The sequence below is a fragment of the Arachis hypogaea genome, chromosome 8 (genome assembly GCF_003086295.3).
Source record: "Arachis hypogaea cultivar Tifrunner chromosome 8, arahy.Tifrunner.gnm2.J5K5, whole genome shotgun sequence".
NCBI lineage: Eukaryota > Viridiplantae > Streptophyta > Magnoliopsida > Fabales > Fabaceae > Arachis > Arachis hypogaea.
The window spans coordinates 112999-136680 of record NC_092043.1 but is presented as its reverse complement, the minus strand read 5'-3'; the positions used below and the strand labels follow the sequence as shown (position 1 = coordinate 136680).

General features: G+C 31.4%; 4 protein-coding genes across 13 annotated transcripts; 3 read left to right on the top strand and 1 right to left on the bottom strand.

The window, feature by feature from the left end:
* The first annotated feature begins 2540 nt into the window (after positions 1-2540).
* Positions 2541-6168, top strand: LOC112705521 (uncharacterized). Of its 3 annotated transcripts, none has more exons than XM_025756351.3 (5): positions 2541-3114; positions 3914-4497; positions 4579-4836; positions 5424-5634; positions 5718-6168. In XM_025756351.3, exons 1-5 carry the CDS (start codon positions 2920-2922, stop codon positions 6069-6071), a joined length of 1602 nt encoding a protein of 533 aa, XP_025612136.1. In that variant the 5' UTR covers positions 2541-2919; the 3' UTR covers positions 6072-6168. The 3 variants fall into 3 exon arrangements, with proteins under 3 accessions (XP_025612136.1, XP_072056392.1, XP_072056393.1); XM_072200291.1 differs by having other exon boundaries at positions 5715-6168; XM_072200292.1 differs by having other exon boundaries at positions 2624-3114; positions 3947-4497; positions 5715-6168.
* A 495-nt stretch (positions 6169-6663) lies between these two features.
* On the bottom strand, positions 6664-11162 carry LOC112705520 (peroxisome biogenesis protein 19-2). The gene is made up of 5 exons (XM_025756350.2): positions 10926-11162; positions 10790-10841; positions 10416-10701; positions 8125-8441; positions 6664-6928 (listed from the first exon to the last, which is right to left on the bottom strand). Exons 1-5 carry the CDS (start codon positions 10972-10974, stop codon positions 6883-6885), a joined length of 750 nt encoding a protein of 249 aa, XP_025612135.1. The 5' UTR covers positions 10975-11162; the 3' UTR covers positions 6664-6882.
* A 4770-nt stretch (positions 11163-15932) lies between these two features.
* LOC112705518 (uncharacterized) lies at positions 15933-19671 on the top strand. 8 transcript variants are annotated; one of them, XM_072200284.1, is made up of 13 exons: positions 15969-16047; positions 16211-16248; positions 16479-16545; positions 16648-16849; positions 17028-17102; positions 17190-17291; positions 17498-17538; positions 17616-17729; positions 17833-18138; positions 18205-18324; positions 18402-18712; positions 18967-19006; positions 19095-19671. In XM_072200284.1, exons 3-13 carry the CDS (start codon positions 16501-16503, stop codon positions 19620-19622), a joined length of 1884 nt encoding a protein of 627 aa, XP_072056385.1. In that variant the 5' UTR covers positions 15969-16047; positions 16211-16248; positions 16479-16500; the 3' UTR covers positions 19623-19671. The 8 variants fall into 8 exon arrangements, with proteins under 8 accessions (XP_072056387.1, XP_025612133.1, XP_025612132.1 ...); XM_025756347.3 differs by lacking the exon at positions 16211-16248 and having other exon boundaries at positions 15939-16047; positions 18220-18324; XM_025756345.3 differs by lacking the exon at positions 16211-16248 and having other exon boundaries at positions 15941-16047.
* Positions 19672-20480: 809 nt separating this feature from the next.
* On the top strand, positions 20481-22075 carry LOC112705517 (LIM domain-containing protein PLIM2b). The gene is made up of 5 exons (XM_025756344.3): positions 20481-20769; positions 20885-20984; positions 21179-21204; positions 21299-21388; positions 21519-22075. The coding sequence occupies exons 1-5, from the start codon at positions 20635-20637 to the stop codon at positions 21855-21857; spliced, it is 690 nt and encodes a 229-aa protein (XP_025612129.1). The 5' UTR covers positions 20481-20634; the 3' UTR covers positions 21858-22075.
* The last annotated feature ends 1607 nt before the right edge of the window (positions 22076-23682 follow it).

Genomic DNA, 23682 nt, shown 5'->3' with positions numbered 1-23682 from the left:
AATTTCATATCAATTAATCATTATAGGAAAAGCAGCTAGTTGCGTTAAAGATATGAACTATATCTCCCATTTGTTTTATCTTCCTTACAAAAAATTCTGTTATTCTTTGTGTATGAAAGTCTAATAAAGCACTCTCATTTGACACCTCTATTGACACCTTTAAATTATACAATTGTTAAGGTGAACTTTTTTTATATAATGCCCCACAGTCCCACACATTCTAACATGAGAATAATGAATTCCTTTTGATGAACTGAAAAACTCAATGAAGTCAAAATAGACGAACAATTGAGAAACTAATAAGAAGAGCTGATTTAGTGGATCTTAACCTAACAATTAGGTATTATTATAATATATGTACAATGTGATTAATTTAATTTTTGCCCTAACAAAGTTGGTCCAAAATCGAAGTAATTGACTTGTTAGCAAGCAACTATACTGGAATTGCTTATATATCTATGTATCTAATTTGGTCCCTGGCCTCCCTTCGTGTATACTCAACATCATAGGTAGTGGTAGCAGCCATCCTTTACTTTTCACACCACCCTACCTAGTCTTTTGTCTTTAATAACTTTGCCTTCTTGAGAATAGGCAACAAATTAAACAATGTCAACAATCCAAGTTTAATTTGTTTTTATCAAGAAATCTTCACATAATTTTAGAATGTGTTTATATAGTTAGGTTAAAATTCCAAGATTCTAATGTCTGAAATTGCAAGTAAACTTTTGTTCAGATTTAGATACTACTTGTTCATTGTGTCCAACACCTACATTATTTGTGGGCAACAATAATGTTCACATACATGTATAATTAATCATTTTTTGTTTACAGATAGATAATATTATAAGTTTATAACTCATCACGTAAAATAATAAAATCTGAAACAAAATAAGAGTTTTTTTTCCCCTTACATTACACACATTCAGTCACGTTCTCATATACACTAAAAGGAGTTCTATATTCTAGTCTTGAAAAAAATTTTTTGGTCATGCCTATAAATCTTTCATCTATATTCTATACCAAACCTTAGCAATATTGAGTTTGAATTTTGCAAATAGAAAATATTTGTATTAAAAATGATAACCATAATTTTTTAGTCAAATTATTAGTTGAATAGTAGTGATAAAATATAAATAAATGTACTAAAAATGATAGCAGAGATGTATATCTACAAAATATATTTTAAATCAGAGATGCCAATGGCGAATAGTAGTGATAAAATATAAAAAAAGATGACTATATAGGAGTCTTCCGGAATCGCCTATGTGATGTAACATTGTAACGTTTGATTTCCGGCATAGAATTGAGGAGCAAGTTACGCCATGATACTACAGTAAGCCCCTATTACAATTTATAATTTTTTACAATATTATGTGTTTACACAATGAGATTTTTTTTTATATCAAAAGTTTGGAAAAGTTTCCATCATCATCTTGTTTATTTGTTTATTTATTTTGCCGCTTTGATATAAATGTTATTTTCCATTTTCCCATTTCAACTTAATAATGGTTTTCAATTAGGCAGGTTTTTTTGTTGTCTCTTATTTACTACATTTTGCTTTCCGATTTTGTTAGGTAGATAATGAATTTTGTAAACAATGTAAACAATAGATTTTAAAATTGGCCTAATGAAATAAAAAACATTTTATTCTCAAATTACCTCCTAAATCTTAACATTAGCATAACTATTCGCACACCTAGTAAATTAAACATCCAGTCATTGTTAACTGTGCATGAGTAAATCGAATCAAAATGAATAACTATCCAATTAAGAATAATAAATATAATCATTTGCATACGTTGAACATCCAAAATATATTCATTATTCACATTGTTTAGTATTCTCATTATCTACCTATATTTTTTCTTCATGATAAAATACCATGATATACATAAATGAATAAAAATGAATTTTGAAAGGAAAAATAAACAGAAATTATTTTTAATATGGAAGTGGAGGTGGTGTTTTGTTTGAATATTGACATTTGAAATGTATTATATTATTGTGAAAATATTCAACATGCCCCATATGTGTTTCAACACGCTCCCGTTGGTTGGGATGCTGTCACGTGTTCAACATGCCTCTCCACTTGTTGCAACATGCTCCCACGTGTTACTTCTCACCTACAAAATTCACAAATTTGTAATTATACCCAATAATCTCATTTTTAATAAAAATACCAATATTTTTTCATATAAAAAAATTAATAAAAAATAAATATAAAAAAATTGTGAAGGAAAAAAAATTGAAAAAGAGAAAGGAAAAAAAAAGGGTGAAAACTCAGGTGTAGTCAATTTTACGTGAAGTTAATACCTAATAACCATTAAATGATTTGCCTGATTTGACTAAATTTTCATCAAACAACTCTCATCTAACAATTTCACGTTAAGTTGACTCACCGTGAATAAAAAGGAGAAGACAACGAATACAAAGTAAAAAAAAAAAAAAAAAAAAAAGGAAAAGGCGTATCTCAGAACCGTTCATGTATAAGGACATATGGTATAAACTTTCTCTTCTAGATGCCTTGTAGAATTGTTTAATTTTCTTTAATTTAGTCAGAGACTTCCAATTTCATAATGACAGCTCTAATGCTCTCTATACTAGTATTTGACTCTTATAGAAGAATTTGAGGGGACCATATATATTATATAATTGCATATGTTCATTCTCCATATATCCATATAGTTTCTTCCTCGCTCCTTTATTCAATTCTCTATATTTTCAGAATCCTTAGTGCTGAAAAGAAAGAACATAAACTCATATATATACAAATAATATATTAACTCCGCATGCAACACCTTAGAGATATATGTATGCATGTATATATATGTATTGATTCTTAGCTTGGAGTTTGCTGGTACAAATTCAAATTCAATTTAAGAACTAATAATCATCAATCAGAATATAGTATATAGAGGGATGAACAAGGACAATGAGACATACCTTAAACTCTTCTGGGGTGGTGGTAGCTCTTATTATCATCGTCATCAGCATCATCATCACTATCACCATAAGGCAAAGAACAAGAATACTATTATAGCAGTTGCAAGCACGTTGATTCTGCTCTTTTGCGTTGCTGTGGCCACTTTATTTGCTTCTGTAGCTTGGAATCAGGTCAGTAATATAATAATAATAATATGCACATTAAATCTGTGCCATTTTGTTTGTAATTTGGTTTTAATTTGTGCATGTTGATATACTGCTTCTTCCTTTCTCTTTTTTCTTCTTTTTTATGTTCCTTAAAAAAAAATTCCCTGTCTTCTCCCCCTCTGATCTCCCCTTTTCTTTCATTTTTTTCTTCTAGAAAACAGCCAAAGATGTATATGGTGAATCATCTACATATATATTATTTCATGCAAATATAATCTATATTATTTTTCGGTTGTTATTGGACAAAATTTAGAAAATAAAATAAAATTAAGAAAATATAGTATTTAATATAAGTAAATGTTTTTACGAAGACATTTTAACATGAAGATGATATTACAAACTGTTAGATCATTTAATAATATATTCAATTAAACATGTCAATCAATTTGATAGATTACAATTTCATCTTTATAGGAGTATCCATTTTAATTGTATTGCCTGAATATCTTCATAATATAATCTTTTAATTTTAGGAAAAATAATTAATAAAGAGAAGAAATTTCAAACCCAATTATTTTCTTCCTTAATATATAGAGAAATATAAAGGAATATTATTTTTGTTGCTGAGAATTATTATGGTTCTTTTTTTTTTTTTTCTTCACTAGTTCCTTGATAAATCGTTGCTCTACCATGAAAATATAAAATCATGATATTCCTTGCTTATTAGCATTATTTGTAGTAGAGGTAGCTAGATTATCTTTGGGGCAGCTTTTAATAATGTGATAAAAAAATAGTCTAATATTGAAATTGTTATATTGTGAAGTCCATCTTTGAAGTTTTTTTCATTCCAAGCCAGAACTATTCAACAGTCCACACAATTCCAATGGTATCCCGAAAACAAGAATTTCCACTTAGATGCAGCAATTTGAATTTGGAGAAGAATGAGACACAAACGTGTCCCAGAGACAACTACCCTACATCACATAACCCGACAAAGAACAGCAATCAGAGCCGTCCATTAATGTGTCCGTCATACTTCACATGGATCCATGAAGATCTAAAGGCATGGAGAGAGACAGGGATCACAAGGGAAATGCTTGAAGGGGCAAAAAGGACATCTCACTTTAGGGTAGTGATCCTGAGCGGAAAGGTGTACGTGGAGAAGTATAGGAAGTCAATACAAACAAGAGATATGTTTACTCTGTGGGGAATCGTACAACTACTAAGGTGGTACCCTGGTATGGTTCCTGATTTGGAGCTCTTGTTTGATTGTGATGATAGGCCTGTGATCCATAGGGACAGGTTTCAAGGCCCAAATGCTGTTTCCCCACCACCCCCTCTCTTTAGATATTGCTCAGATCAATGGAGCTTCGACATTGTCTTCCCTGATTGGTCCTTTTGGGGATGGTAAATTTAAATTATTCTCCTATGTATTTACAATGTTATAATGTGTTAGGCACATTGATAGAACTTGTACACTTTTAACAGGGCTGAAATAAATATAAAGCCATGGAGAGATACCTTGAGTGAAATCAAACAAGGGAACAAGAAGATGAAATGGAAGGATAGAGTACCATATGCTTATTGGAAGGGGAATCCTGATGTGGCTCCAACTAGGAAAAATCTTTTGAAATGTAATGTTACAGACAAAAATGACTGGAACACTCGTCTATACAGACAGGACTGGGACCAAGAATCTAATCAAGGATACAAAACATCCAACTTAGGAGACCAATGCACCCATAGGTAGCTATCTTTCCTTTGCATTTGCATATATATATGTTTTACAATATGAAAGACCGGTAAAGTACTAAATTGATCCTACGGGCGTAATTCTGGTTTGTTTAAGATTTAAAGTCTTTTATTTGAATTAAAAAAAGTTTAATTTAGCTTAAATATAATCCACCATAAAGTCAAAGTTAAATAATTAATGGAATGTTTTATATAACAGCAGTACAAAAACAATGTCGATAATTTAGAGAACAAGTATAAACTCTAGAAGCACAAAATTAACTATAGATGTATTAATACATTTATTTATCATTCTTCTTACAATTTAAATCAAATATTTCTATAGAATTAAAGAGAATGATATTAATACATCCACAATTGATTTTGTGTCTCTGGAGCTTGTACTTGTTATGCAGATTATCAACCTTATTATTAGCCTCACGATATGACTACATTAAAGTTAAATGAATTTTTTTTATATTCAAATAGAGCACTTTAAATTTTAAGGACCAAAACATAATTTAGGCCAAACGTAAATAACCAATTTAATAGTTTAACTTTAACCTATGAATGACACATTTTGGTGTTTTAATTTTGCACAGGTATAAGATATACATAGAAGGGTGGGCTTGGTCAGTAAGTGAGAAATACATTTTGGCATGTGATTCCATGACTTTATATGTTAAGCCCAAGTTCTATGATTTCTTTATAAGAGGCATGGAGCCATTACAACACTATTGGCCCATCAGAGACAATAGCAAGTGCACTTCTCTTAAGTTTGCCGTCGAATGGGGCAATAACAACACTCATAAGGTCACCAATCTATTTCTCAATATTTCATTTTCTAATTCTTCTTTATTTATTACTTTATATCCCTCAATTTAATTAATTAGCAGGCACAAGCAATAGGTGAGGCAGCTAGCAAATTCATACATGAAGATTTAAGCATGGAGTATGTGTATGATTACATGTTTCATCTGCTTAATGAATATGCAAAACTTCAAAAGTTCAAGCCAACTATACCTCAAGGGGCAGTGGAGTATTGCCCTGAAACAATGGCATGTTCTGAACAAGGTATTGGGAGGAAATTCATGGAGGATTCAATGGTGAAATCTCCTAGTGATTCATATCCATGCACTATTCCTCCACCATATGATCCTTCAACACTTCAAGGCATTCTTGACAGAAAAGATAGTTTAACAAAGCAGGTTGAATTTTGGGAAGATGAATATTGGCGTAACAAACACTAAGAATACGTTTAATAACCCTCAAATAATTTTTTTGTTTAAACATAGTATTTGTAGACATCTTTTGTATGTTATAATTTAAAGACTCTTTATATTTTTATTCCATTTACATTGGCTGTTACGAATCATATTTGCTTAAATGACATTATTAAATAAAATGGCACTATAAATTACAGAAATGCAACCTTTTATATTGAAATCATCTTCCATTGATTATTTTGATATTTACATAATTTAAATAAAAAAAATTGAAAAATTCATCCATTGATTGTTTTGATATTCGAAATGTTTCTGTAGCTGCCGCTGAGAAGTACCGAATTACTGTATTTTTAAACTAATAAAATTCACAAGCATTAGATATGAACATACAAGTCCAATGGTGCTTCCCCAGAGGTATATATAATTTATTTTACACCACCAATATTTATTGACTTGTGAGATTAAAAAACATGAAATCATAAAAATTGGAAGACAAAAAAATACTAGTTTATGCCTCAGGCCATTGGAAAATTATTATTAATTCACGAGGCAAAAAACATTAATCAAACATCCAGCAACTAAATAGGAAATGATTATAAAAAAATCAGAAAGAAAATTTTGGTGGGGGCAACTAGCAATAACTAGTACCATGATTGCTGTCACAAAACGTTACAAAATCCCTGATATAATATACAAACTTAGCTTAACTATGAGTAGACAAAGGGGGAAAATAGTAATGCATAAAAGCCTTCTTATTCTAACAAGTTAAAAAACAAATGTTCCTAAGAATCTGAAAAACCAGCAGCTGCCAAAGTATAAGGAGGAAGAAATTGCTTCACATTATAGAACAATTTGTCTGAGAGTCCATCATTTCTGGAGGTCTGCAGAAGGAGAAAATGTTTATATTAGAGTTGATACACATAAATACATATGTAACATGACGAAAACAAATGCTACGTTTAAGTAGCCTTCATACCCAGAAAATGAAAACAAAGCCTTCATACCCAGAAAATGAAACAAATGCTACCAAGTAATTTTAAGTTTTAAAATCGTGTCCTGAAAGTATAAAGGCAGTTGCTCTATTTCATCTGTCTGAATTCCTCAAATTTCCATTTAAATTCTCAGATTCTCAACATCGTTCCCAATTGGTAGTGATAAGGCAACGGTCAGTGGCAAATGGAAACACCAGTGAACACTCGTGGTGGGTTGAGGCAGAGCATGGGGTAGTGCTTGTCAATCATAGCAACAGGTTGGTGCATATAGCAACTATTGCTGATAGAGTTTTTCTTATTAGGAATGTTGGAGCAGGATTGTAGGAAGCCACTAGTACAGGTTGGTGGTGACCAATGGCAACAAGAATGGTTTACATTTAGATTTTCAAATTTGCAGATATTACAACAAGTCATCTTTTCAGTGGTTTAGAAACAAGAAATGCATTAAACACCATACCAAGCACCTTAAAGAAAAATGATTCTATTTTTAAGTTATACTATCTGCAAACTAAGATAAAAATCATAAATAGCCAATTTTGGCCATTTATTGAGCAAGCCGTGGAATTAGCCACTGATACAATTATCAAATTAGGCTGGCTACATTACACCCTCGGGTGTGGACATTACCCGGATCTTAAGTTAACGTGGGATGCGTATAGACCAAGCTGCCCTTTATTCGGCATTGAAAAAAAATCTGACCAAATGTTCAACATCATCATAGAAACAAAGACCATGCTTTGATGCACGAAGATAAGCCCATGGTATAAATCTTAGCATAATGTTAAAATTTTTTATAGTTTTTATTAGATCTACATCATTGGATTATCTTGGTGCATCATGCACAAAGTTTAACTTTGGTGAATTGAAGGCATTCCCTAGAAACAGCTACTCTACATAGTCAACTTCTACCCACTAGTAAATTTCCGTGACAGATCATTCATTTATTTCAGAATATATGGAGCTGACAATTTGATTTAGAAGTAAGAAAATTGAGGCTGCAGTTACAACTGTACAGTACAACATAAACACGAAAACAGCCATAGCAATCAGTTCAAAGATAAGATAAGATGGGATAGAACACTTACATCTGGCCAAGACTGGCTAGATCAAAATCAGGAGCAAGCTCTTGGACAATATCATTTGGTGGTTGTCCACATTCTTGCATCTTATGCATGAGGTCAACAATCTTGGTGAAGTTTTCAGAATCATTTTCATAGACTTCATTCAGATTCTGTATCAGTTCATACTGATGTGAATAACGATCATAGTCTTCTTTGCTTAAGCTGGATTTATGCTCTTCCAACCACTTTGGATATCTTTCTCCTATTTCCTTCATTGGTTCATGAAGAATCTCCTTGGACAGAAGTTGCCGCATCATGGTCTCCACAATAGATTCCATGTCCTAAACAAATTAATGACATTATCAGCTTGACTTCCAGAAATCATGCCAAGATACAGTGTTCTCATGATGAGGAATTACGGAAGAGAACAAAAAGTGGGGGTAACAGAAGAGCCAACAAGGAAAAAATGATGAAACATATCAGTGTGTAGTATGTACACAATAATATGTTCCCCCTCCTCATTCCCATATTTGAGAGAACAGAATCGAAGATATAGTACAAGTAGCTAAGTTTGTGAAACACATTTCCAGGCTGGGCTGCATGTCTCAGCTAAAATCTTTTGCTAGTTGCTTTTCCATGTCAAACTCAAACAAAATCACTTCTGCATGGAAGTAACCTCCTAAATGTGGGGTTCGAACTTCTCTTTTCAGAAAGTACGTTGCAGTTCCTAGAGTCCAAATTCCTGTTTGCGTCTATTATCCAAGTCCAATAAATTTTCAACTTGAGTTCATAATTAAAAAAAATTTGGACACATTTAAGCAAGGAAAGATGCTGATCCCTATTGCCAAACAAGCAAACTATAGGCGATTAATTGTAACATAAGATAAGAACCCTCGTATTAATTGCTTTGATTTACAATAAAAAATAAAGCACTTAAAGAACTGATTTACAACAGAAATTACTTCTCTTCAGAATGCCATGGCAAGTATAAAGCAAAACATACAAATAAAGGACTACAATCCCATAAAATAAACTTCATACAGTTTTACAAACCGGGAATATCAAACAAAAAATATTAACATACAAAAGTAAAAAGTCATCTATCAATCTTAAGCTTAAATTTGTGACTATTTTGACAGCCTTCATTATTTAATAGCTGAAAATTGCAAATGTTCTATAAAATTTCAGTAATCAATACCTTTATTTTTGAATTCTTAAGCAAGATTATGAGTGAGATTTGCAGACGCAGTTAGTGCAATCTCTTTAAGTTAAGAAGCAGGAAATCCGTAAGAGTTCATTACATAATGTATTCTATACAAACAAAAACAGTACACTACCATTAAAAGATAAATAGGTTTTTTTTCCCTCACAGTATAAGCACTATTTTAGTTCATTCAAATGCTATTTGGAAAGAAATATGGACAACTACATTTCATTAAAACAAATACTCTGGCATAATAGCTAAGCTTTAGGAATTTTAATATGAAAACTGGATGCCAGAATATATGGTGAACTTGATTTCATATCCCATCCAAAATCAGACAAAACCAAATGCAAGAAGTGGAGAGCACTACCAACATGATTTCTATACCACGAGAATGCGGACTTGTCATTACATGAAAATAAGCAGCCCAATTTTCAATTTTAATATTAGAAAAAGAATCATAAAGGGAGAAAAAGCCATATAAACATGAGTCATCAACCTCCTTGTCAATAATCTCTTGACCATTCCATAACTAAGTACACATTTCAGTCAAATCAAGATAAGAAATCTGAATATAATTGATCATCCAATGACAGCAACAGGAAAATTATCACATGCTTGTAAAAAGTTAAGCAAACACCAAATACCATTTTAGTGGAATGATAAAGCAAAATATAACTTTCCGCAAGACCCAACATTCACTATTCACTCCACTTCATAGCTTAATCATGTATTATCATGTATAAAAATCAAGCATTTCGTTACAGAATAACTCAATTTGTGCCAAGGACGTGAAATCCTTTTACTAATTCATGGTTTCATACATGTCTAGAAAATTATGGTAAAATTATATGCCCCAATGATAAGCTTAATGCTTACAGAAGACACTATAAAAAAGAAGCAAAACACAAGGTGCCTGTAAAATCCATGACTCTCTTACTCATTTCACAACTTCATGAACTCAACCATTTTACTCAAACTGTAAACCACAGCACAAGAAACAAAGATTTGACTTCAAACTAGCATAAACGATTTTCAATTGCACCATTCCCCAACAACACAAAGCTTTCAACTTTAAAGGAAATGAATGGAAGGATGTAAACTTAGTTACCTGAGAGCCAGCAAGGTCCTCAAACTGCTTGACCCAATCCTCCATCAAGGCATCCTTACCGAATTCATCTGCCGACGACGGAGCCATGAATTCGAGACCCTTGACAGCCTCCTTGGTCTGCTCCCTCAGCTTGTCGAGTGCCTCGCTGACGTGGGCATCTTTGGGAGCCTTCTGTTTCCCCTTTTTCTTGTTTTTCAAATCAGGTAACCCACCACCCATCCCCAATCCTTGAACCCTAGAAGGAAGAGAAGGTGCCTCCTTTTTCACCACAGTTGCTTCCCCGCTCCTAAGAGATTATAACAAAGTAGAAAAATTCAGACAACAAAATTGAAAAGATTGAAAGGGAAAGTGATTATATTGAAGAAAATAGGGACCTCTGAGCGGAGGAATTATTAAGGTTGAAGGTTTGGAAATCATCCAAAGCACCTGAAATGATTGAATGCAAAAAAATAAAATTAAAAAGATTAAATAACAAGAGTGATGAACATAGAGAGAGGGAGAGGTCGTTACTGTCGAGGAGCTGGTCAAGGTCATCGGTGGAAGGGTTTCGGTCAGCCATGGTTGTCGCCGGAGAGAGGAGGAGGAAGAAGAAGAAGAAGAAGAGGAGTGTGTGGCAGTGGAAATGGATATTACGGATTGGAATGGAGTAAAAATCTCCGGCGGTGGTAAATGGCACGCTTCTCTATTGTGATTTCCGGAACTCAACCAAGTCTAATGACACACGAAAAACGAAAATTTCGTAAATTGATTTAGTGCATGTTTGGTACCATTATTTTATTAAAAAAAAAAATTTTAATGAAAAAAGATTTTTTTTTATTTTTTAATATATTTGGCAAATTTTTAGTAGTAAAAATAAAAGCATTAGTAAAATTAAAATAAGATTTTTTTTGAGAAGCTGTAATTTACATCTTTTTTTAAAAGATCTTTTTTTCTTAAAAAAAGATGTTTTTTATGTAATAAATAAACAAAAAAGTACTTTTATATTATTATACCCAAACATTATTGATAGATAAAAAGACCTTTTTATATGAGATATCTAAACATAAAATTAATTTTACTTCTCTATAAAATCTTTTAAAAAAAGATAACTCGAAAAAAGATCTTTTCTTAAAAGTTCACCCAAATAAACCCTTAATCTTAATTTTATTTTTAAACTATTTTATTTTCCCTGCCTTGTAAGGAGAGATTCACTTTAATTTAAATTATAAATTATATATATAATTATTAGATTTTGTAATATTTATTTTCACAATTTTTTTATCATTTTTATTTATGAGTTAATTTATTTTAATTTTTTAAAATTATTAAAAGTTTAGCTATTAAAATTTTGAATTACATAAAAATACTTAATATTTGATTTTAATATTCTAAAGTTGCGAGAACCGAATCGGTCAATAAACTAATAAAATTTATGATTCAATTATTCACTGGTTCGATCGAAGTTTAATTGAAGTTTTAAATATTAAATAAAATTATTAAAAAATTTATAAATAATTTTAAATATATAAATTCAAAAATTTATAACTTAATAAAATTTAAAATTTTACAATTTCATATAATAAATTATCCATAATTTAATATTAGAAATTCACAAACAACTTCAAATATTAAAATTTAAAACTAAAAACAACTAAAACACACATAATGACCAACACATAATATTCTATTAACAAGAAATAATTAGGAAATTAAATCTTATGATGAAGAATTCGTTCCAACTCTAAAGGGGTTGATTGATGCTACCGAAAAAAAAAAAGATAAAAATTCATTGCACATTTTAACTTCTAAAGAATTTACTGAAATTTTGAAGTTACATTAAAATGCTGGATATTTTTTTGTCTATTTAAGAGGCAGTTGAAAGCTATAGAAATTAGAAACTAAATAGGGAAACACTGAAAAGAGTCCACGAGTGCATATCAATTATGCATTTACACTACTTCTACTCCCTTTTTAATAAATATTATTTGTCTAATTTTTTATTAAGAATTGATTTAATTTATCTAACAAAATAAAAAATTAAAAAGTAATTTAATAATTAAAATTTAATAAAATTAAAGTGTCAACCTATGAAGTACGGACACTTCGCTGAGTTAGCGTATCTGCGTGTCGGACACATTTCAAACACGATACTCATCGACACTCGTCCGACACGCGTGTCTATTGTGTCCAACCGTGTCTTAATAAAAAATATAAAATTCCTCTTCTCCGGACACGTCTAGACACACCTAACTACCATCACGTGTCTGCGTGTCCAATCTTATTCTTAACATATATTCTTAAAATAAATTTAGATATAGTATATATTATTATTTATTAGTCACCAAAAATATATTATTATTTATTAAAACAAAAAATATTTTAAATATTTTATATAATTAAAATAAGATATTAAAAATAATTAAAAATTTTAATTTATATTTTAATATCAATAAAATATCAAAATATCATTAAAATTTATCTAAAAAATACTTAATATTTTATATATATGAGTGTTCCTATGTCATGTAAGATTTTAAAATTCGCGTGTCGGTATATTCATATTGTATTGTATCTCGTGTCACGCGACAGTGTCCGTGTCAACTAAAAATTCTTAGGAAAAAAGACAAATAGGTCCCTGATTTTTCAAATTTTTGACAAATACATCCCTGACAAAATTTAAATACAAAAAAGTCCTTGACTTTAACAAACGGAGGACAATTTAGTCCTTCCGTCTATTTGCCTCTCATACACCTAATGTAACTGGCTGACGTGGCTGAAACGGTGTTCAGGTGTCCGTTACGGTGCCACATTGGAAGGGGAAAAAAGTTCGAAGGACAAATAAGTCCTTGACGTCATTTTATAAATAAAGTTCGAAGGACAAATAGGTTCTTGAGAATTTTTTTTTTCAAAATTAATAAACTCATTTCCTAAATTCTCTCATCTACCTCTTTCCATTTTTATATTTCTCTCTACTATTTTTACTCTATATATAATTATATTTTATATTAGTAATTTGACAAATCAAAATATGTCATTCGATATTTTTTTACAATTAAAATATTTTAAATGTAAAATTATACACATTAAATTATTTTAAATTTTAGATAACGAATGTTAAAATTAATTACTAATAAAAAATTAGACTTTTTCATATAAAATAATAACTAAAAATCTTATTATTTAATTTTTTATCTGCAGATATATTGGTCTTCTTAGTCAGAAACTTTTGTCAACTTACGACTTTTTTGTAAAAGTAGTTTAATTTTATAAATCTTTTGTGTCATGCATAATTTATACTGTTAGAACAAAGTGAATTATAATTTAAAAAAAATATTCTCGTAATGTTATTATGTATAAAAATACTAGTTCTAATATAATACACAAATGCACTAATGCTAACTTAGTACATGAATGATGCACAAATGAACTAATGCTAACTTGATGCATAAATGAACTGATGCTAACTAATACCACTGGTATGATGAAAACTGAACTAATACAATTTAACAAATTCTAATATAATACACAAATGCACTAAAACTAAACTAATGCAATTTAAGAAAAAGAGTAGAAACATAACAAGCCCAATTTCTACAATTTTAATACAAATAATTTAAATTGTAGAATAAAACAAGTTAACTAGATTTCAAAATACAAGCATAATTTTATCAGAAATTATTTTTAATATGGAAAGAAAATTGGTGTTTTGGTTAAATATTGACATTTGAAGTGTATTACAGTATTGTGAAAATTATTCAACACGCCCCCATGTGTTGGCTAAGATGCTGCCACGTGTTCAACACGCCCTCCACGTGTTGGTCAGAATGATGATACGTGTTCACCACGCCCCCCACGTGTTGCACCACGCCCCCCACGTGTTGACTTCCCACAAAAAAAATCTACCCATCTATAATTACACCACATTCTCCAATTTTCAACAAAAACACCAATATTTTTTTCCATACAAAAAAAAAAGTAGCCTAATTTTATAAACTAAATTCTCATAATAGAAGCATAATAGAAGTATAATGAAAAAAAAAATCGCAAGGACCTATTTGTCCTTCGAACTTTATTTGTAAAATGACGTCAAAGACTTATTTGTCCTTCGAACTTTTTTTCCCTTCCGACGTGGCACCGTAACGGACACTTGTACACTGTTTCAGCCACGTCAGCCAGTTTCATTAGGTGTATGAGAGACAAATAGACGGAAGGACTAAATTGTCCTCCATTTGTTAAAGTCAGAAACTTTTTTGTATTTAAATTTTGTCAGAGATATATTTGTCAAAAGTTTGAAAAATCAAGGATCTATCTGTCTTTTTCTCAAATTCTTAAATACTGATTTAGATTATTATTATAAAAGATAGGACCATTTAATAATTTGTGAGAGACTAGCTAATGCCTAACTTATTTCCACCGCTACAGTGTAATATAGTTGGTACATAACTTGTGCGTTTTTCTTTTAATGTTCAAATCTAGTTTTCAGTACCCTCTCTGGCAATGCATGCTTAGATACATGCACTTGGCTAGGTAGTCCAAATCTACTACTACGGTTTATGTTTTTATCTTTAGTTCTTTCAATGATACAAACACAAATAAAAATGATTTAAGTCCAAATCTACTACTACGGTTTATGTTTTTATTTTTCTTTCTCATAAACTATAAATTGCAACAGTTTTTGCTTTGTCATTTTCTCTTTATAAATCACTTCAATTCGTAGCGATTTATACTTTATATGATATTGCACGTAAACCGTAATGACTTAAGGTGGATTACATGCAAACTATTAAAATCCTACAACTAATCACAATTTATATAAATATGAAAGAGAATTTTAATATAACTAAATTTTAAATATTATATTTGTGTAATTTAAAATTCTATTTTATTTAATTATGTCATTTATCCTACGTTTATGTATGATTTAATTCAGCAGCATATTTTTCCTTTATTTGATTTTTTATGACTTATTTTGTGTTCAATCCTACTTTAACATGTATTTTAAAGTACAATTTTAATATGTTATCAGCTTGAATCATGACTTAGTTATTTGACTTATTTCATGATCACGTTATTAGAAATATTTGAGAATAAAAAAACATAGATAAAATTTAAAAATATAGAATAAAATATATTATTAAATTATTAAATTAAAAAAATTTAATTAATTAATAACTATAAATAATGATTAAAAATAACAAAATTTAACAATTTTTCAATATTTTTTTATTAAATAATTCAATAAAATATATTTCATTAAATATATTAAATTATAGAGCTCTTATATCATGTTATGAAATCACTCATCTCAAAAACTTAACCTGACAGAAAAAGATAACACTAATAGTTATATCTCTAATACTGAATAAACTTCTATTGTATACATTGTACAAAATTTTCATTGACTCCATATACTTTTTTTTTATAAATAAGCAATTATTAAAATTGTTTAATTTTGGATGGGACAAAACTGGCAGATTGATAATACTGACAAAAATGCACAAAACTAGCTGGGTGGGTCCCTTCATATGTCATGCATAATAATATAATATCATCGTTATCATGATACATCACTTCCTCAATCTTTTTGTGTCCCCTTCTCAGAATTATATCTGCAGTTTTATACTTATATCTCATTCCTTCCAAGTGGAAGAAGGTAACAATAACTTTTTCTTCGTTATGCTTGTATTACCATTATTCACTTATTGCATGTAAATGATTGCTTTCTTGATGCCTTAATTCCTTATCATCATTCAATACTGTTAGCACCGATGGTTCTTGTTTAATTAGTCTCTGCTGCTTAATTTTATCTCTTGTAGAAAAGAATTAAAAGTGCTGTGTTCTTGTGAAATTGAAGGTAAATTTCAATTATATATATGTTGATTTGATATTATATATAGTTGAAGGTAACATTAGCTAGGTCGGATTGGCGCTAGATTAGGAAAAGTCGCAGTATTCTATCATGACTCATGAACCATGTTTTAATAAAACCACTAAACAGTGTATGTTGCATTAAAACGTTCCTTTTCTTAATAACTCAGGGAGCTACTTCTTCATGATTGACTAACTTGTTTTATGTTTGTTCAGATTTCATTGTAGAAGAAATTAAATGGAACCTGATGAAGATGAGATTTATAATTGTTTGATCAAGCTGGTTAGCTAAATACTCCTCACATTTGGTTTTGTTTCTAGTTGTGTTGTGTTTTGAAGCACCAAGGAGATATTCAATTAACCATGTTGTTATTAAATTGCACAGAGAAGTAGTCCTGAAAGACGGAGGAATAAGGTTTACATTGGTTGTGGAGCAGGGTTCGGGGGTGACAGGCCTTTGGCTGCTCTTAAGTTGCTTCAAAGAGTCAAGGAACTAAACTATCTGGTTCTCGAATGCCTGGCGGAGCGCACTCTTGCCGATCGCTATCAAATCATGATGTCTGGTGGCGACGGTTATGACTCTCAGAGTAGGTGTTTCCCGTTAGTGTAATGTTCATCTTTGTTGACCTTGTAAGGTAGAAACTCAAGTGCAGCTAACTTCATGTGAAGTTAATCAGGGCTCTCATCTATTAACTTCACATGAAGTTAACTGTTCCTGAGTTTCCACCACCTTGTAAAGTATCAATCAAATTCTGACCTTGGCAGTTTCGGACTGGATGCATACACTGTTGCCTCTGGCTTTGGAAAGAGGAACTTGCATAATTACCAATATGGGTGCTAGTAAGAATATCTAAATTCTGTGTTTAAATGGATCACGTTATAATTGTTAATAGATTATATGGTTTTCTTAATTGTATTTATCTATAGTGGATCCTCAGGGCGCACAACACAAGGTATTAGAACTAGCTAGAGACATGGGGCTTAATGTTTCTGTGGCTGTAGCTCATGAAGTGCCTACTTCAATTTTAGGTATTTGAATTTCGCTGTCAAATTTTGTTTCACACTTTTACTTGTGAAAAGTCTACTTTTGGATAAAGGTGTGTGGTGTGATAGTTCTTGTAATTTCAATTTTTTATCTATCTTATTACTAGTATTTTTAAGCCAAAGAAACCAAGTTGCATTGTGAGTTTTGCTTATTATTATTCTCTGCATTCTACAAATTACAATATTTTCAGGTTCAGGATTGTCACATGTGAAGTCCTATACCATGGAGGGTGTAAGATTCTGTTTCCTTGTATTGTGTTGTAATGAAGGCATGCATTCACTTAGCAATTATTTGTTTTCCATATGAAGGGTATCAGCACATACATGGGTGCTGCTCCTATTGTTGCCTGTCTTGAGAAATACCAACCCAACGTAGTAATCACTTCAAGAGTTGCAGATGCTGCTTTATTCTTAGCACCTATGGTATATATATATATATATATATATATATATATATCCTTTTTCTTACGCTATTCATCTATATATACCTCCTTCTGAATGATGAAGCTGGTATTTATATTGGTAGGTTTATGAGCTAGGTTGGAACTGGGATGAATGGGAGCATCTTGCTCAAGGATCCATGGCAGGGCATCTTCTAGAGTGTGGTTGTCAACTCACAGGGGGATATTTCATGCATCCAGGAGACAAGTACCGAGATATGTCCTTTGAGCAGCTACTGGATTTATCACTTCCTTATGCAGAAATCTCTTATGATGGGCAAGTATGTGTGGCCAAAGCTGAAGGAAGTGGTGGAGTTCTGAATTTCAGTACATGTGCCCAACAATTACTGTACGAGATTGGAGACCCCAGTGCTTATGTGACCCCAGATGTAGTAAGTGAGAGGTTTTCATTTTGATCTCATGATTCATAGATAGTAAGATATTAACAAAAGGAACAGGTCATTGATTTTCAGGATGTATCATTCGTTCCATTATCGAGCTGCAGAGTTGTGTGTCACGGGGCAAAACCATCTACTACTAATTCAGCTCCTGATAAACTTTTGCAGTTGGTTCCAAAGGTGAATTTCTTGTTATTATGATTGTTGTTCTTGATGGATGATGCAATGCAATGCTCACCCCTCCCTCAACTTGACAGGAATGTGGATGGAAAGGATGGGGAGAGATATCATATGGTGGATATGAATGCGTTAAACGCGGTAAAGCAGCAGAATATGTGGTTAGATCATGGATGGAAGAAACATTCCCCGGAGGCGGACTTAATGAGTGTATACATTCTTGTATCATTGGATTTGATAGCCTCAAGGCTTGCAGCCTAGACAATAATACTAGTCAAGATATTAGGTTACACATGGATGGACTTTTCCAGCACAAGGACCACGCTCTCCGCTTTACCACGCAATTTACAGCATTGTATACAAATGGACCGGCTGGCGGTGGTGGTGTCAGGTGGTGGAATCCATCGAGGAGTGCTAGGGGGCCAGCAAGTTTTGTAATTTGTAGCCATCAATTAGCTATCATTAGTATTTTTAATGGTGTGAGATTACATCTAATAGTATAGGATTGCTTACTTTCTTTTTGCTGGTTAAGTGCTGGCTAAATTTTAATAAAACTGCTGGCTCTATAGACTTTCTCGATATTCTACGAATTACACTACTTACTGTTGTTCGTTGTTGATATATTTTTTATTTCTTTCAATGCAGTACTGGATATAAGAAAGATATTCTTCTAGAAAAGCAGCTGGTACTTTCTTTCTTTCTTTCTTTCAAGTTTGGAGTCATCCACTCATCCATTACCATTTTTAATAATAAAGTGCTTTCTGTTACTTCAGGTTAGGCGTGAAGATGTTTTCTGGCGAATCGCACTGAAGCAGAACACAACTAGTAGTCTGTCCAATAAATTGGTTCATCTTGAATGCAGCTTCACAGCTCTCTCACAAGCTGATACTCAACAACTTGCTTGCTCCCCGGCGCCGTCGGGTCGAAACATTCCACTCTATGAGGTAGCACACAGCAGAGCCGGAGACAAAGGAAATGACATCAACTTCTCTATCATCCCACATTTTGGTCCTGATATTCACAAGTTGAAGCAAATTGTTACACCTGAGTGGATAAAGTTAGTGGTTGCACCACTCATAGACTCCTCTTCAAATCCTGATCTTGATGCAAGAAAAAATAGAGACAAATGGGTCCATGAAAATGTTAAGGTTGAGATATATCATGTTAAGGGAATCCAAGCATTTAATGTTGTTGTTAGGAACATTCTAGATGGTGGTGTCAATTGTTCCAGAAGAGTTGATAGGCATGGAAAGACAATTTCAGATCTTATACTTTGCCAACAAGTTGTGTTGCCACCATGATATTACCTTATCTTTTTAAAGAATAAAATAATGCAAAATTTGCTACTAATTAATGTCGCTATGTTTCTTGTATAATGGTGATTATTAGAACTACTTTATCTGATGTAGAAAAGAAACAATTAACAAAAGAAGTAGTTACAACATTGGTTCTATTGAGGTTTGTGGCAAATGTTTTGAACAATTCCACTTTTGTATGGTATATAATGCATGGCGAGCTTTTTTTTTTTTAAAGTTGAAATAATCAAATTAATTTGGATTTGTCTCCTCTAAAATTTATAGGCCAAAGTCCAAAACTTATAGTTGGAGACGATAAATCAAAAGAAATAACATATTACATTCTCTTCTTAATTTATTCTAAATATGATTTTTTAAAATGATTAATTTAAACGTTGCCTTTCTTACAATTCTAAAATCTAAAAGATATCTTGGACTCAATCCATGACTAACTTAATTATGCAACCATGAACCAATACATTCAACTAATAGGAATTTTTTAAATAAATGATAAATAGTAATTTTTGGAATAAAGCATCAGCAATACATGTAACAAAATACCAATAGAACTAAAAAGGAAAATTGATGAGAAAAACACTGAGCAAAGTGTGGTGGTTCACAATTTTTTATGTTCCATGTTGATTACTAAATATTAATCAATTTTTATTTTTGTAACATTTCTATAATTTTACACAAGAATTGAAATGGTCAAAGGCACCAGCCTGTTTTCACTCCAAACAAGTAGATTATATCCACAAATTAAAGCACTAATTTTTGCAAGTTTTCCTCAATATTTTTGGTGTCCAATCACCCTCTCCACCAATTACTAATCCACTAATAGTTTGATATAAGTTTCTTTTTCTTAGACATATCCAAGACTTTGTTCAATACCCCCTCTTTTAATAATTTGTCTGAGGTGTGTGTGCACCTTTGTTGGAAATTCTTACATTTTGTTTCCTCAGACAACAAGTTTGCTGGATTAGAGAAATTCAAGAAAGTTCCCATTTGAAGAAAAACAATGTCATTCACAGGAACTCTTGATAAATGCACTGCTTGTGATAAGACTGTTTATGTGGTTGATTTGTTAACTCTTGAAGGCATACCTTACCATAAAAATTGCTTCAAATGCAGTCACTGCAAGGGAACTCTCACGGTATATATCCCTTAAAATTTAATCATATTTGTCTCCTTAATTCATATGATTATTTTAATTGTTCTGTATGACAAAAGGGTGGCCAATGATACCAACATTTTGATGTTGTTTTCAGATGAGCACATACTCCTCAATGGATGGAGTCCTCTATTGCAGGCCACATTTTGAACAGCTCTTCAAGGAATCTGGCAACTTCAGCAAGAACTTCCAGAATGGTTAGATGATCAAACTCCAATTTATTTATTTTTTTCTTAAATAATTAAAATGTCATCAATGCAATAAGTTAAAAGTCTCTTTGTTTTCTGTTTATTCACCCTCAAAAATTATAAGAGATTAATTCACATGTCACATTATGTTGATTCATTTGGCTAACTGGCTGTGTTGGTTTCATGAATTTGAAATGTGGCAGCAAAGTCTTCTGAGAAAAATGACCTGGTGTGTTACATTATCCTACCAATTTTTTATTATTATATTATTTGATTGTTCAATTATTCTTGTTTCTAAGATGGAAATATAATGATAATTTCAGAACAGGACCCCAAGTAGACTCTCTTCCATGTTCAGTGGAACCTTGGACAAATGTTCGGTTTGCTCAAAAACAGTGTATCCACTGGAGAAGGTTTGTGATGAAAATTTGCACATAATAACTAATCTATATAGTATATATATATATATATATATATATATATATATATATATATATATATATATATATAAAAGGACTTGAATTGACAAAAAGAATGAAATAGGTGACACTGGAGGGAGAATGCTTTCACAAGAGTTGCTTTAGGTGTGCTCATGCAGGGTGCCCACTGACACATTCTTCCTATGCTGCCTTAGATGGTGTCCTCTATTGTAGGCACCACTTTGCACAACTCTTCATGGAGAAAGGGAACTACAGCCATGTCCTCCAAGCTGCTGCTCACAAGAGGACTAACTCCTCTGATCCTTCCGAGATCCCCGACGAGACCGTGCAGCAGCCGGAGCCTGAGGCGGAACCTGAAGCCGACAAGGAAGAGAAGAAAGCGGAGGATGAAACCGAGGAGGAGAAGAAAGAAAAAGAGGAAGAAGAAGAGGCTTCCTCTTGAATGAAAATATAGGGAACATGATTTCATTTTTCTCCCTTTCTTTCCAAAGCAAGAAAGGCTTTTTCTTTGCTCCAATCCCGTTGTCATCACACATCTGATCACTCATTATTTTTGAGTTTACTTGTTGTAAGAGGTTTGGTTTATGTATTCAAATTATTCAAAGTTTCAAACAACACATCAATTGAGCAAATACAATATATCTATATATATTCTTTCTCTGTTTCTATGTAGAATTTTGTGTTCTGCCACATAATCATGTTAGCCATATATCTCTCCTATAACAATCACATGTGCCATTGGAAGCCCATAAATATATAAATTTATCTACCCTTTTCATGTTACAGTACAATAATAGAAATTTAATTGGTAGTTGATTTTTTTTTAACACCTAGTACGATTGTTATATATCTTATACAAATTTGATTTTGCTAATCTCAAACTAAATCACTTGTTTAAGTAATAGATGATTCTATACTCATTTAGTTTCATATTATTCAAACCCACATAAATTACCATAGTTATTAAATATGTATAAATATCTTTTTTCAAAATAATACTGATTCTCGACAAAGTGTCGAATCAAGTCTGTATTAATATTTCAGTTCGAGAAGCAAATTCGACTCACCTAAAAAAGAGTGGATTCAAAATTAAATTCAAAGAAAGCATAGTCAAAATTAAAATAAAAAAATGCTCTATACAAAAAAGAATCAAAATAAAATAAGTAAAGATAAAAATAACAAATCAGAAAATAGATGAATAAATAAAAATTATAAATAAAACAGTAAATAATTTGAAGTTTAAAATAAATAAAAAAAATTAAAGTACTTGAAAAGGAAACAAAAGAAATAAAATAAATTAGAAATGAAAGGGAAAATAAAAGAAAAAAAATAAACAACAAAAAATTAACTCTAGACCATCACTTACACTAAAATTTTATGAATTTTTTTTATGTCAGTGTAATTTAGATTTTTGTAGAATTTTAGTGTGATTGTGAAGTATTCTAATTGAAGTCGTTGAATTGTTTTGAATTTCTCTTATTTATAGACCATAAGAAGTGAAATATAGAATGCTCCTCTCTTGACACGATCTAGCTTTCTCTTTTTTTCTCGGGGTCTTTATGACCCACGACCTTGTCTTGACCACGAATAATTTTGACTCCCAAGTTGACATTTCACGTCTTCTCTTACCTAGTTCTCTAAGTCCCATGTTTTCTATACCACTTCTGGATAAAGGCACGTGCAATTAGCGCATTTCGACTTTAGAGACTTCCGACTCGACCCATCTTATAATTAACATTCCACTTCCTTATGCTCAAATTTTTATGGTAAGTCGAAACTTCCAATATAGATTAAGCCTTGTGTCATATTATTTCGACCTGCACAATACTTCGACTTTCTCATAGACCGGTCGATGTTTTTTGTTTCACCATGATCGAATTGTCTGACCTGTCAACTTTTATATCAACAAATACTGATCTATCTATTTATAATCATAATATATAAAAAAGAAATGCTACTACAAAATTTTATATTATCGTTATATTGACGGTTGATTTTTAGTTGGTCTATCAGCGACAACCAAATCGTTGACATATAATGTGATTGATCGTTAAAATCGAAGATTTTTTTTAACAAGTCATTTTTATTGATAGCTTGATAAATTTTAGCACGAATTGGACCAATGCCATTGTCGATGGATTAAATTTTAAAAATTAATTTGTAAACAAGTTATTCATGATATCACTACCATTAAATTACATAGACGTTTAAGTGATTATGTTTATTTACCTTATGAATTAGATGGGAAATGAAAGTTGTTGTTATTT

Excerpts from the sequence above, each read along its gene's own strand:
- LOC112705521 (XM_072200291.1), top strand. The coding sequence starts at position 2,920 with ATGAACAAGGACAATGAGACATACCTTAAACTCTTCTGGGGTGGTGGT. Across the intron at positions 4,837-5,423 it reads GGAGACCAATGCACCCATAG|GTATAAGATATACATAGAAG; the intron begins GTAGCTATCTTT and ends AATTTTGCACAG. Across the intron at positions 5,635-5,714 it reads GCAATAACAACACTCATAAG|CAGGCACAAGCAATAGGTGA; the intron begins GTCACCAATCTA and ends TTAATTAATTAG.
- LOC112705520 (XM_025756350.2), bottom strand. The coding sequence starts at position 10,974 with ATGGCTGACCGAAACCCTTCCACCGATGACCTTGACCAGCTCCTCGAC. Across the intron at positions 10,702-10,789 it reads AATAATTCCTCCGCTCAGAG|GAGCGGGGAAGCAACTGTGG; the intron begins GTCCCTATTTTC and ends ATAATCTCTTAG. Across the intron at positions 8,442-10,415 it reads AGGACCTTGCTGGCTCTCAG|GACATGGAATCTATTGTGGA; the intron begins GTAACTAAGTTT and ends TAATTTGTTTAG.
- LOC112705518 (XM_025756345.3), top strand. The coding sequence starts at position 16,501 with ATGGAACCTGATGAAGATGAGATTTATAATTGTTTGATCAAGCTG. Across the intron at positions 16,850-17,027 it reads CGACGGTTATGACTCTCAGA|TTTCGGACTGGATGCATACA; the intron begins GTAGGTGTTTCC and ends TGACCTTGGCAG. Across the intron at positions 18,325-18,401 it reads TTTTGCAGTTGGTTCCAAAG|GAATGTGGATGGAAAGGATG; the intron begins GTGAATTTCTTG and ends TCAACTTGACAG.
- LOC112705517 (XM_025756344.3), top strand. The coding sequence starts at position 20,635 with ATGTCATTCACAGGAACTCTTGATAAATGCACTGCTTGTGATAAGACT. Across the intron at positions 20,770-20,884 it reads ACTGCAAGGGAACTCTCACG|ATGAGCACATACTCCTCAAT; the intron begins GTATATATCCCT and ends TGTTGTTTTCAG. Across the intron at positions 21,205-21,298 it reads CTTCTGAGAAAAATGACCTG|AACAGGACCCCAAGTAGACT; the intron begins GTGTGTTACATT and ends TGATAATTTCAG.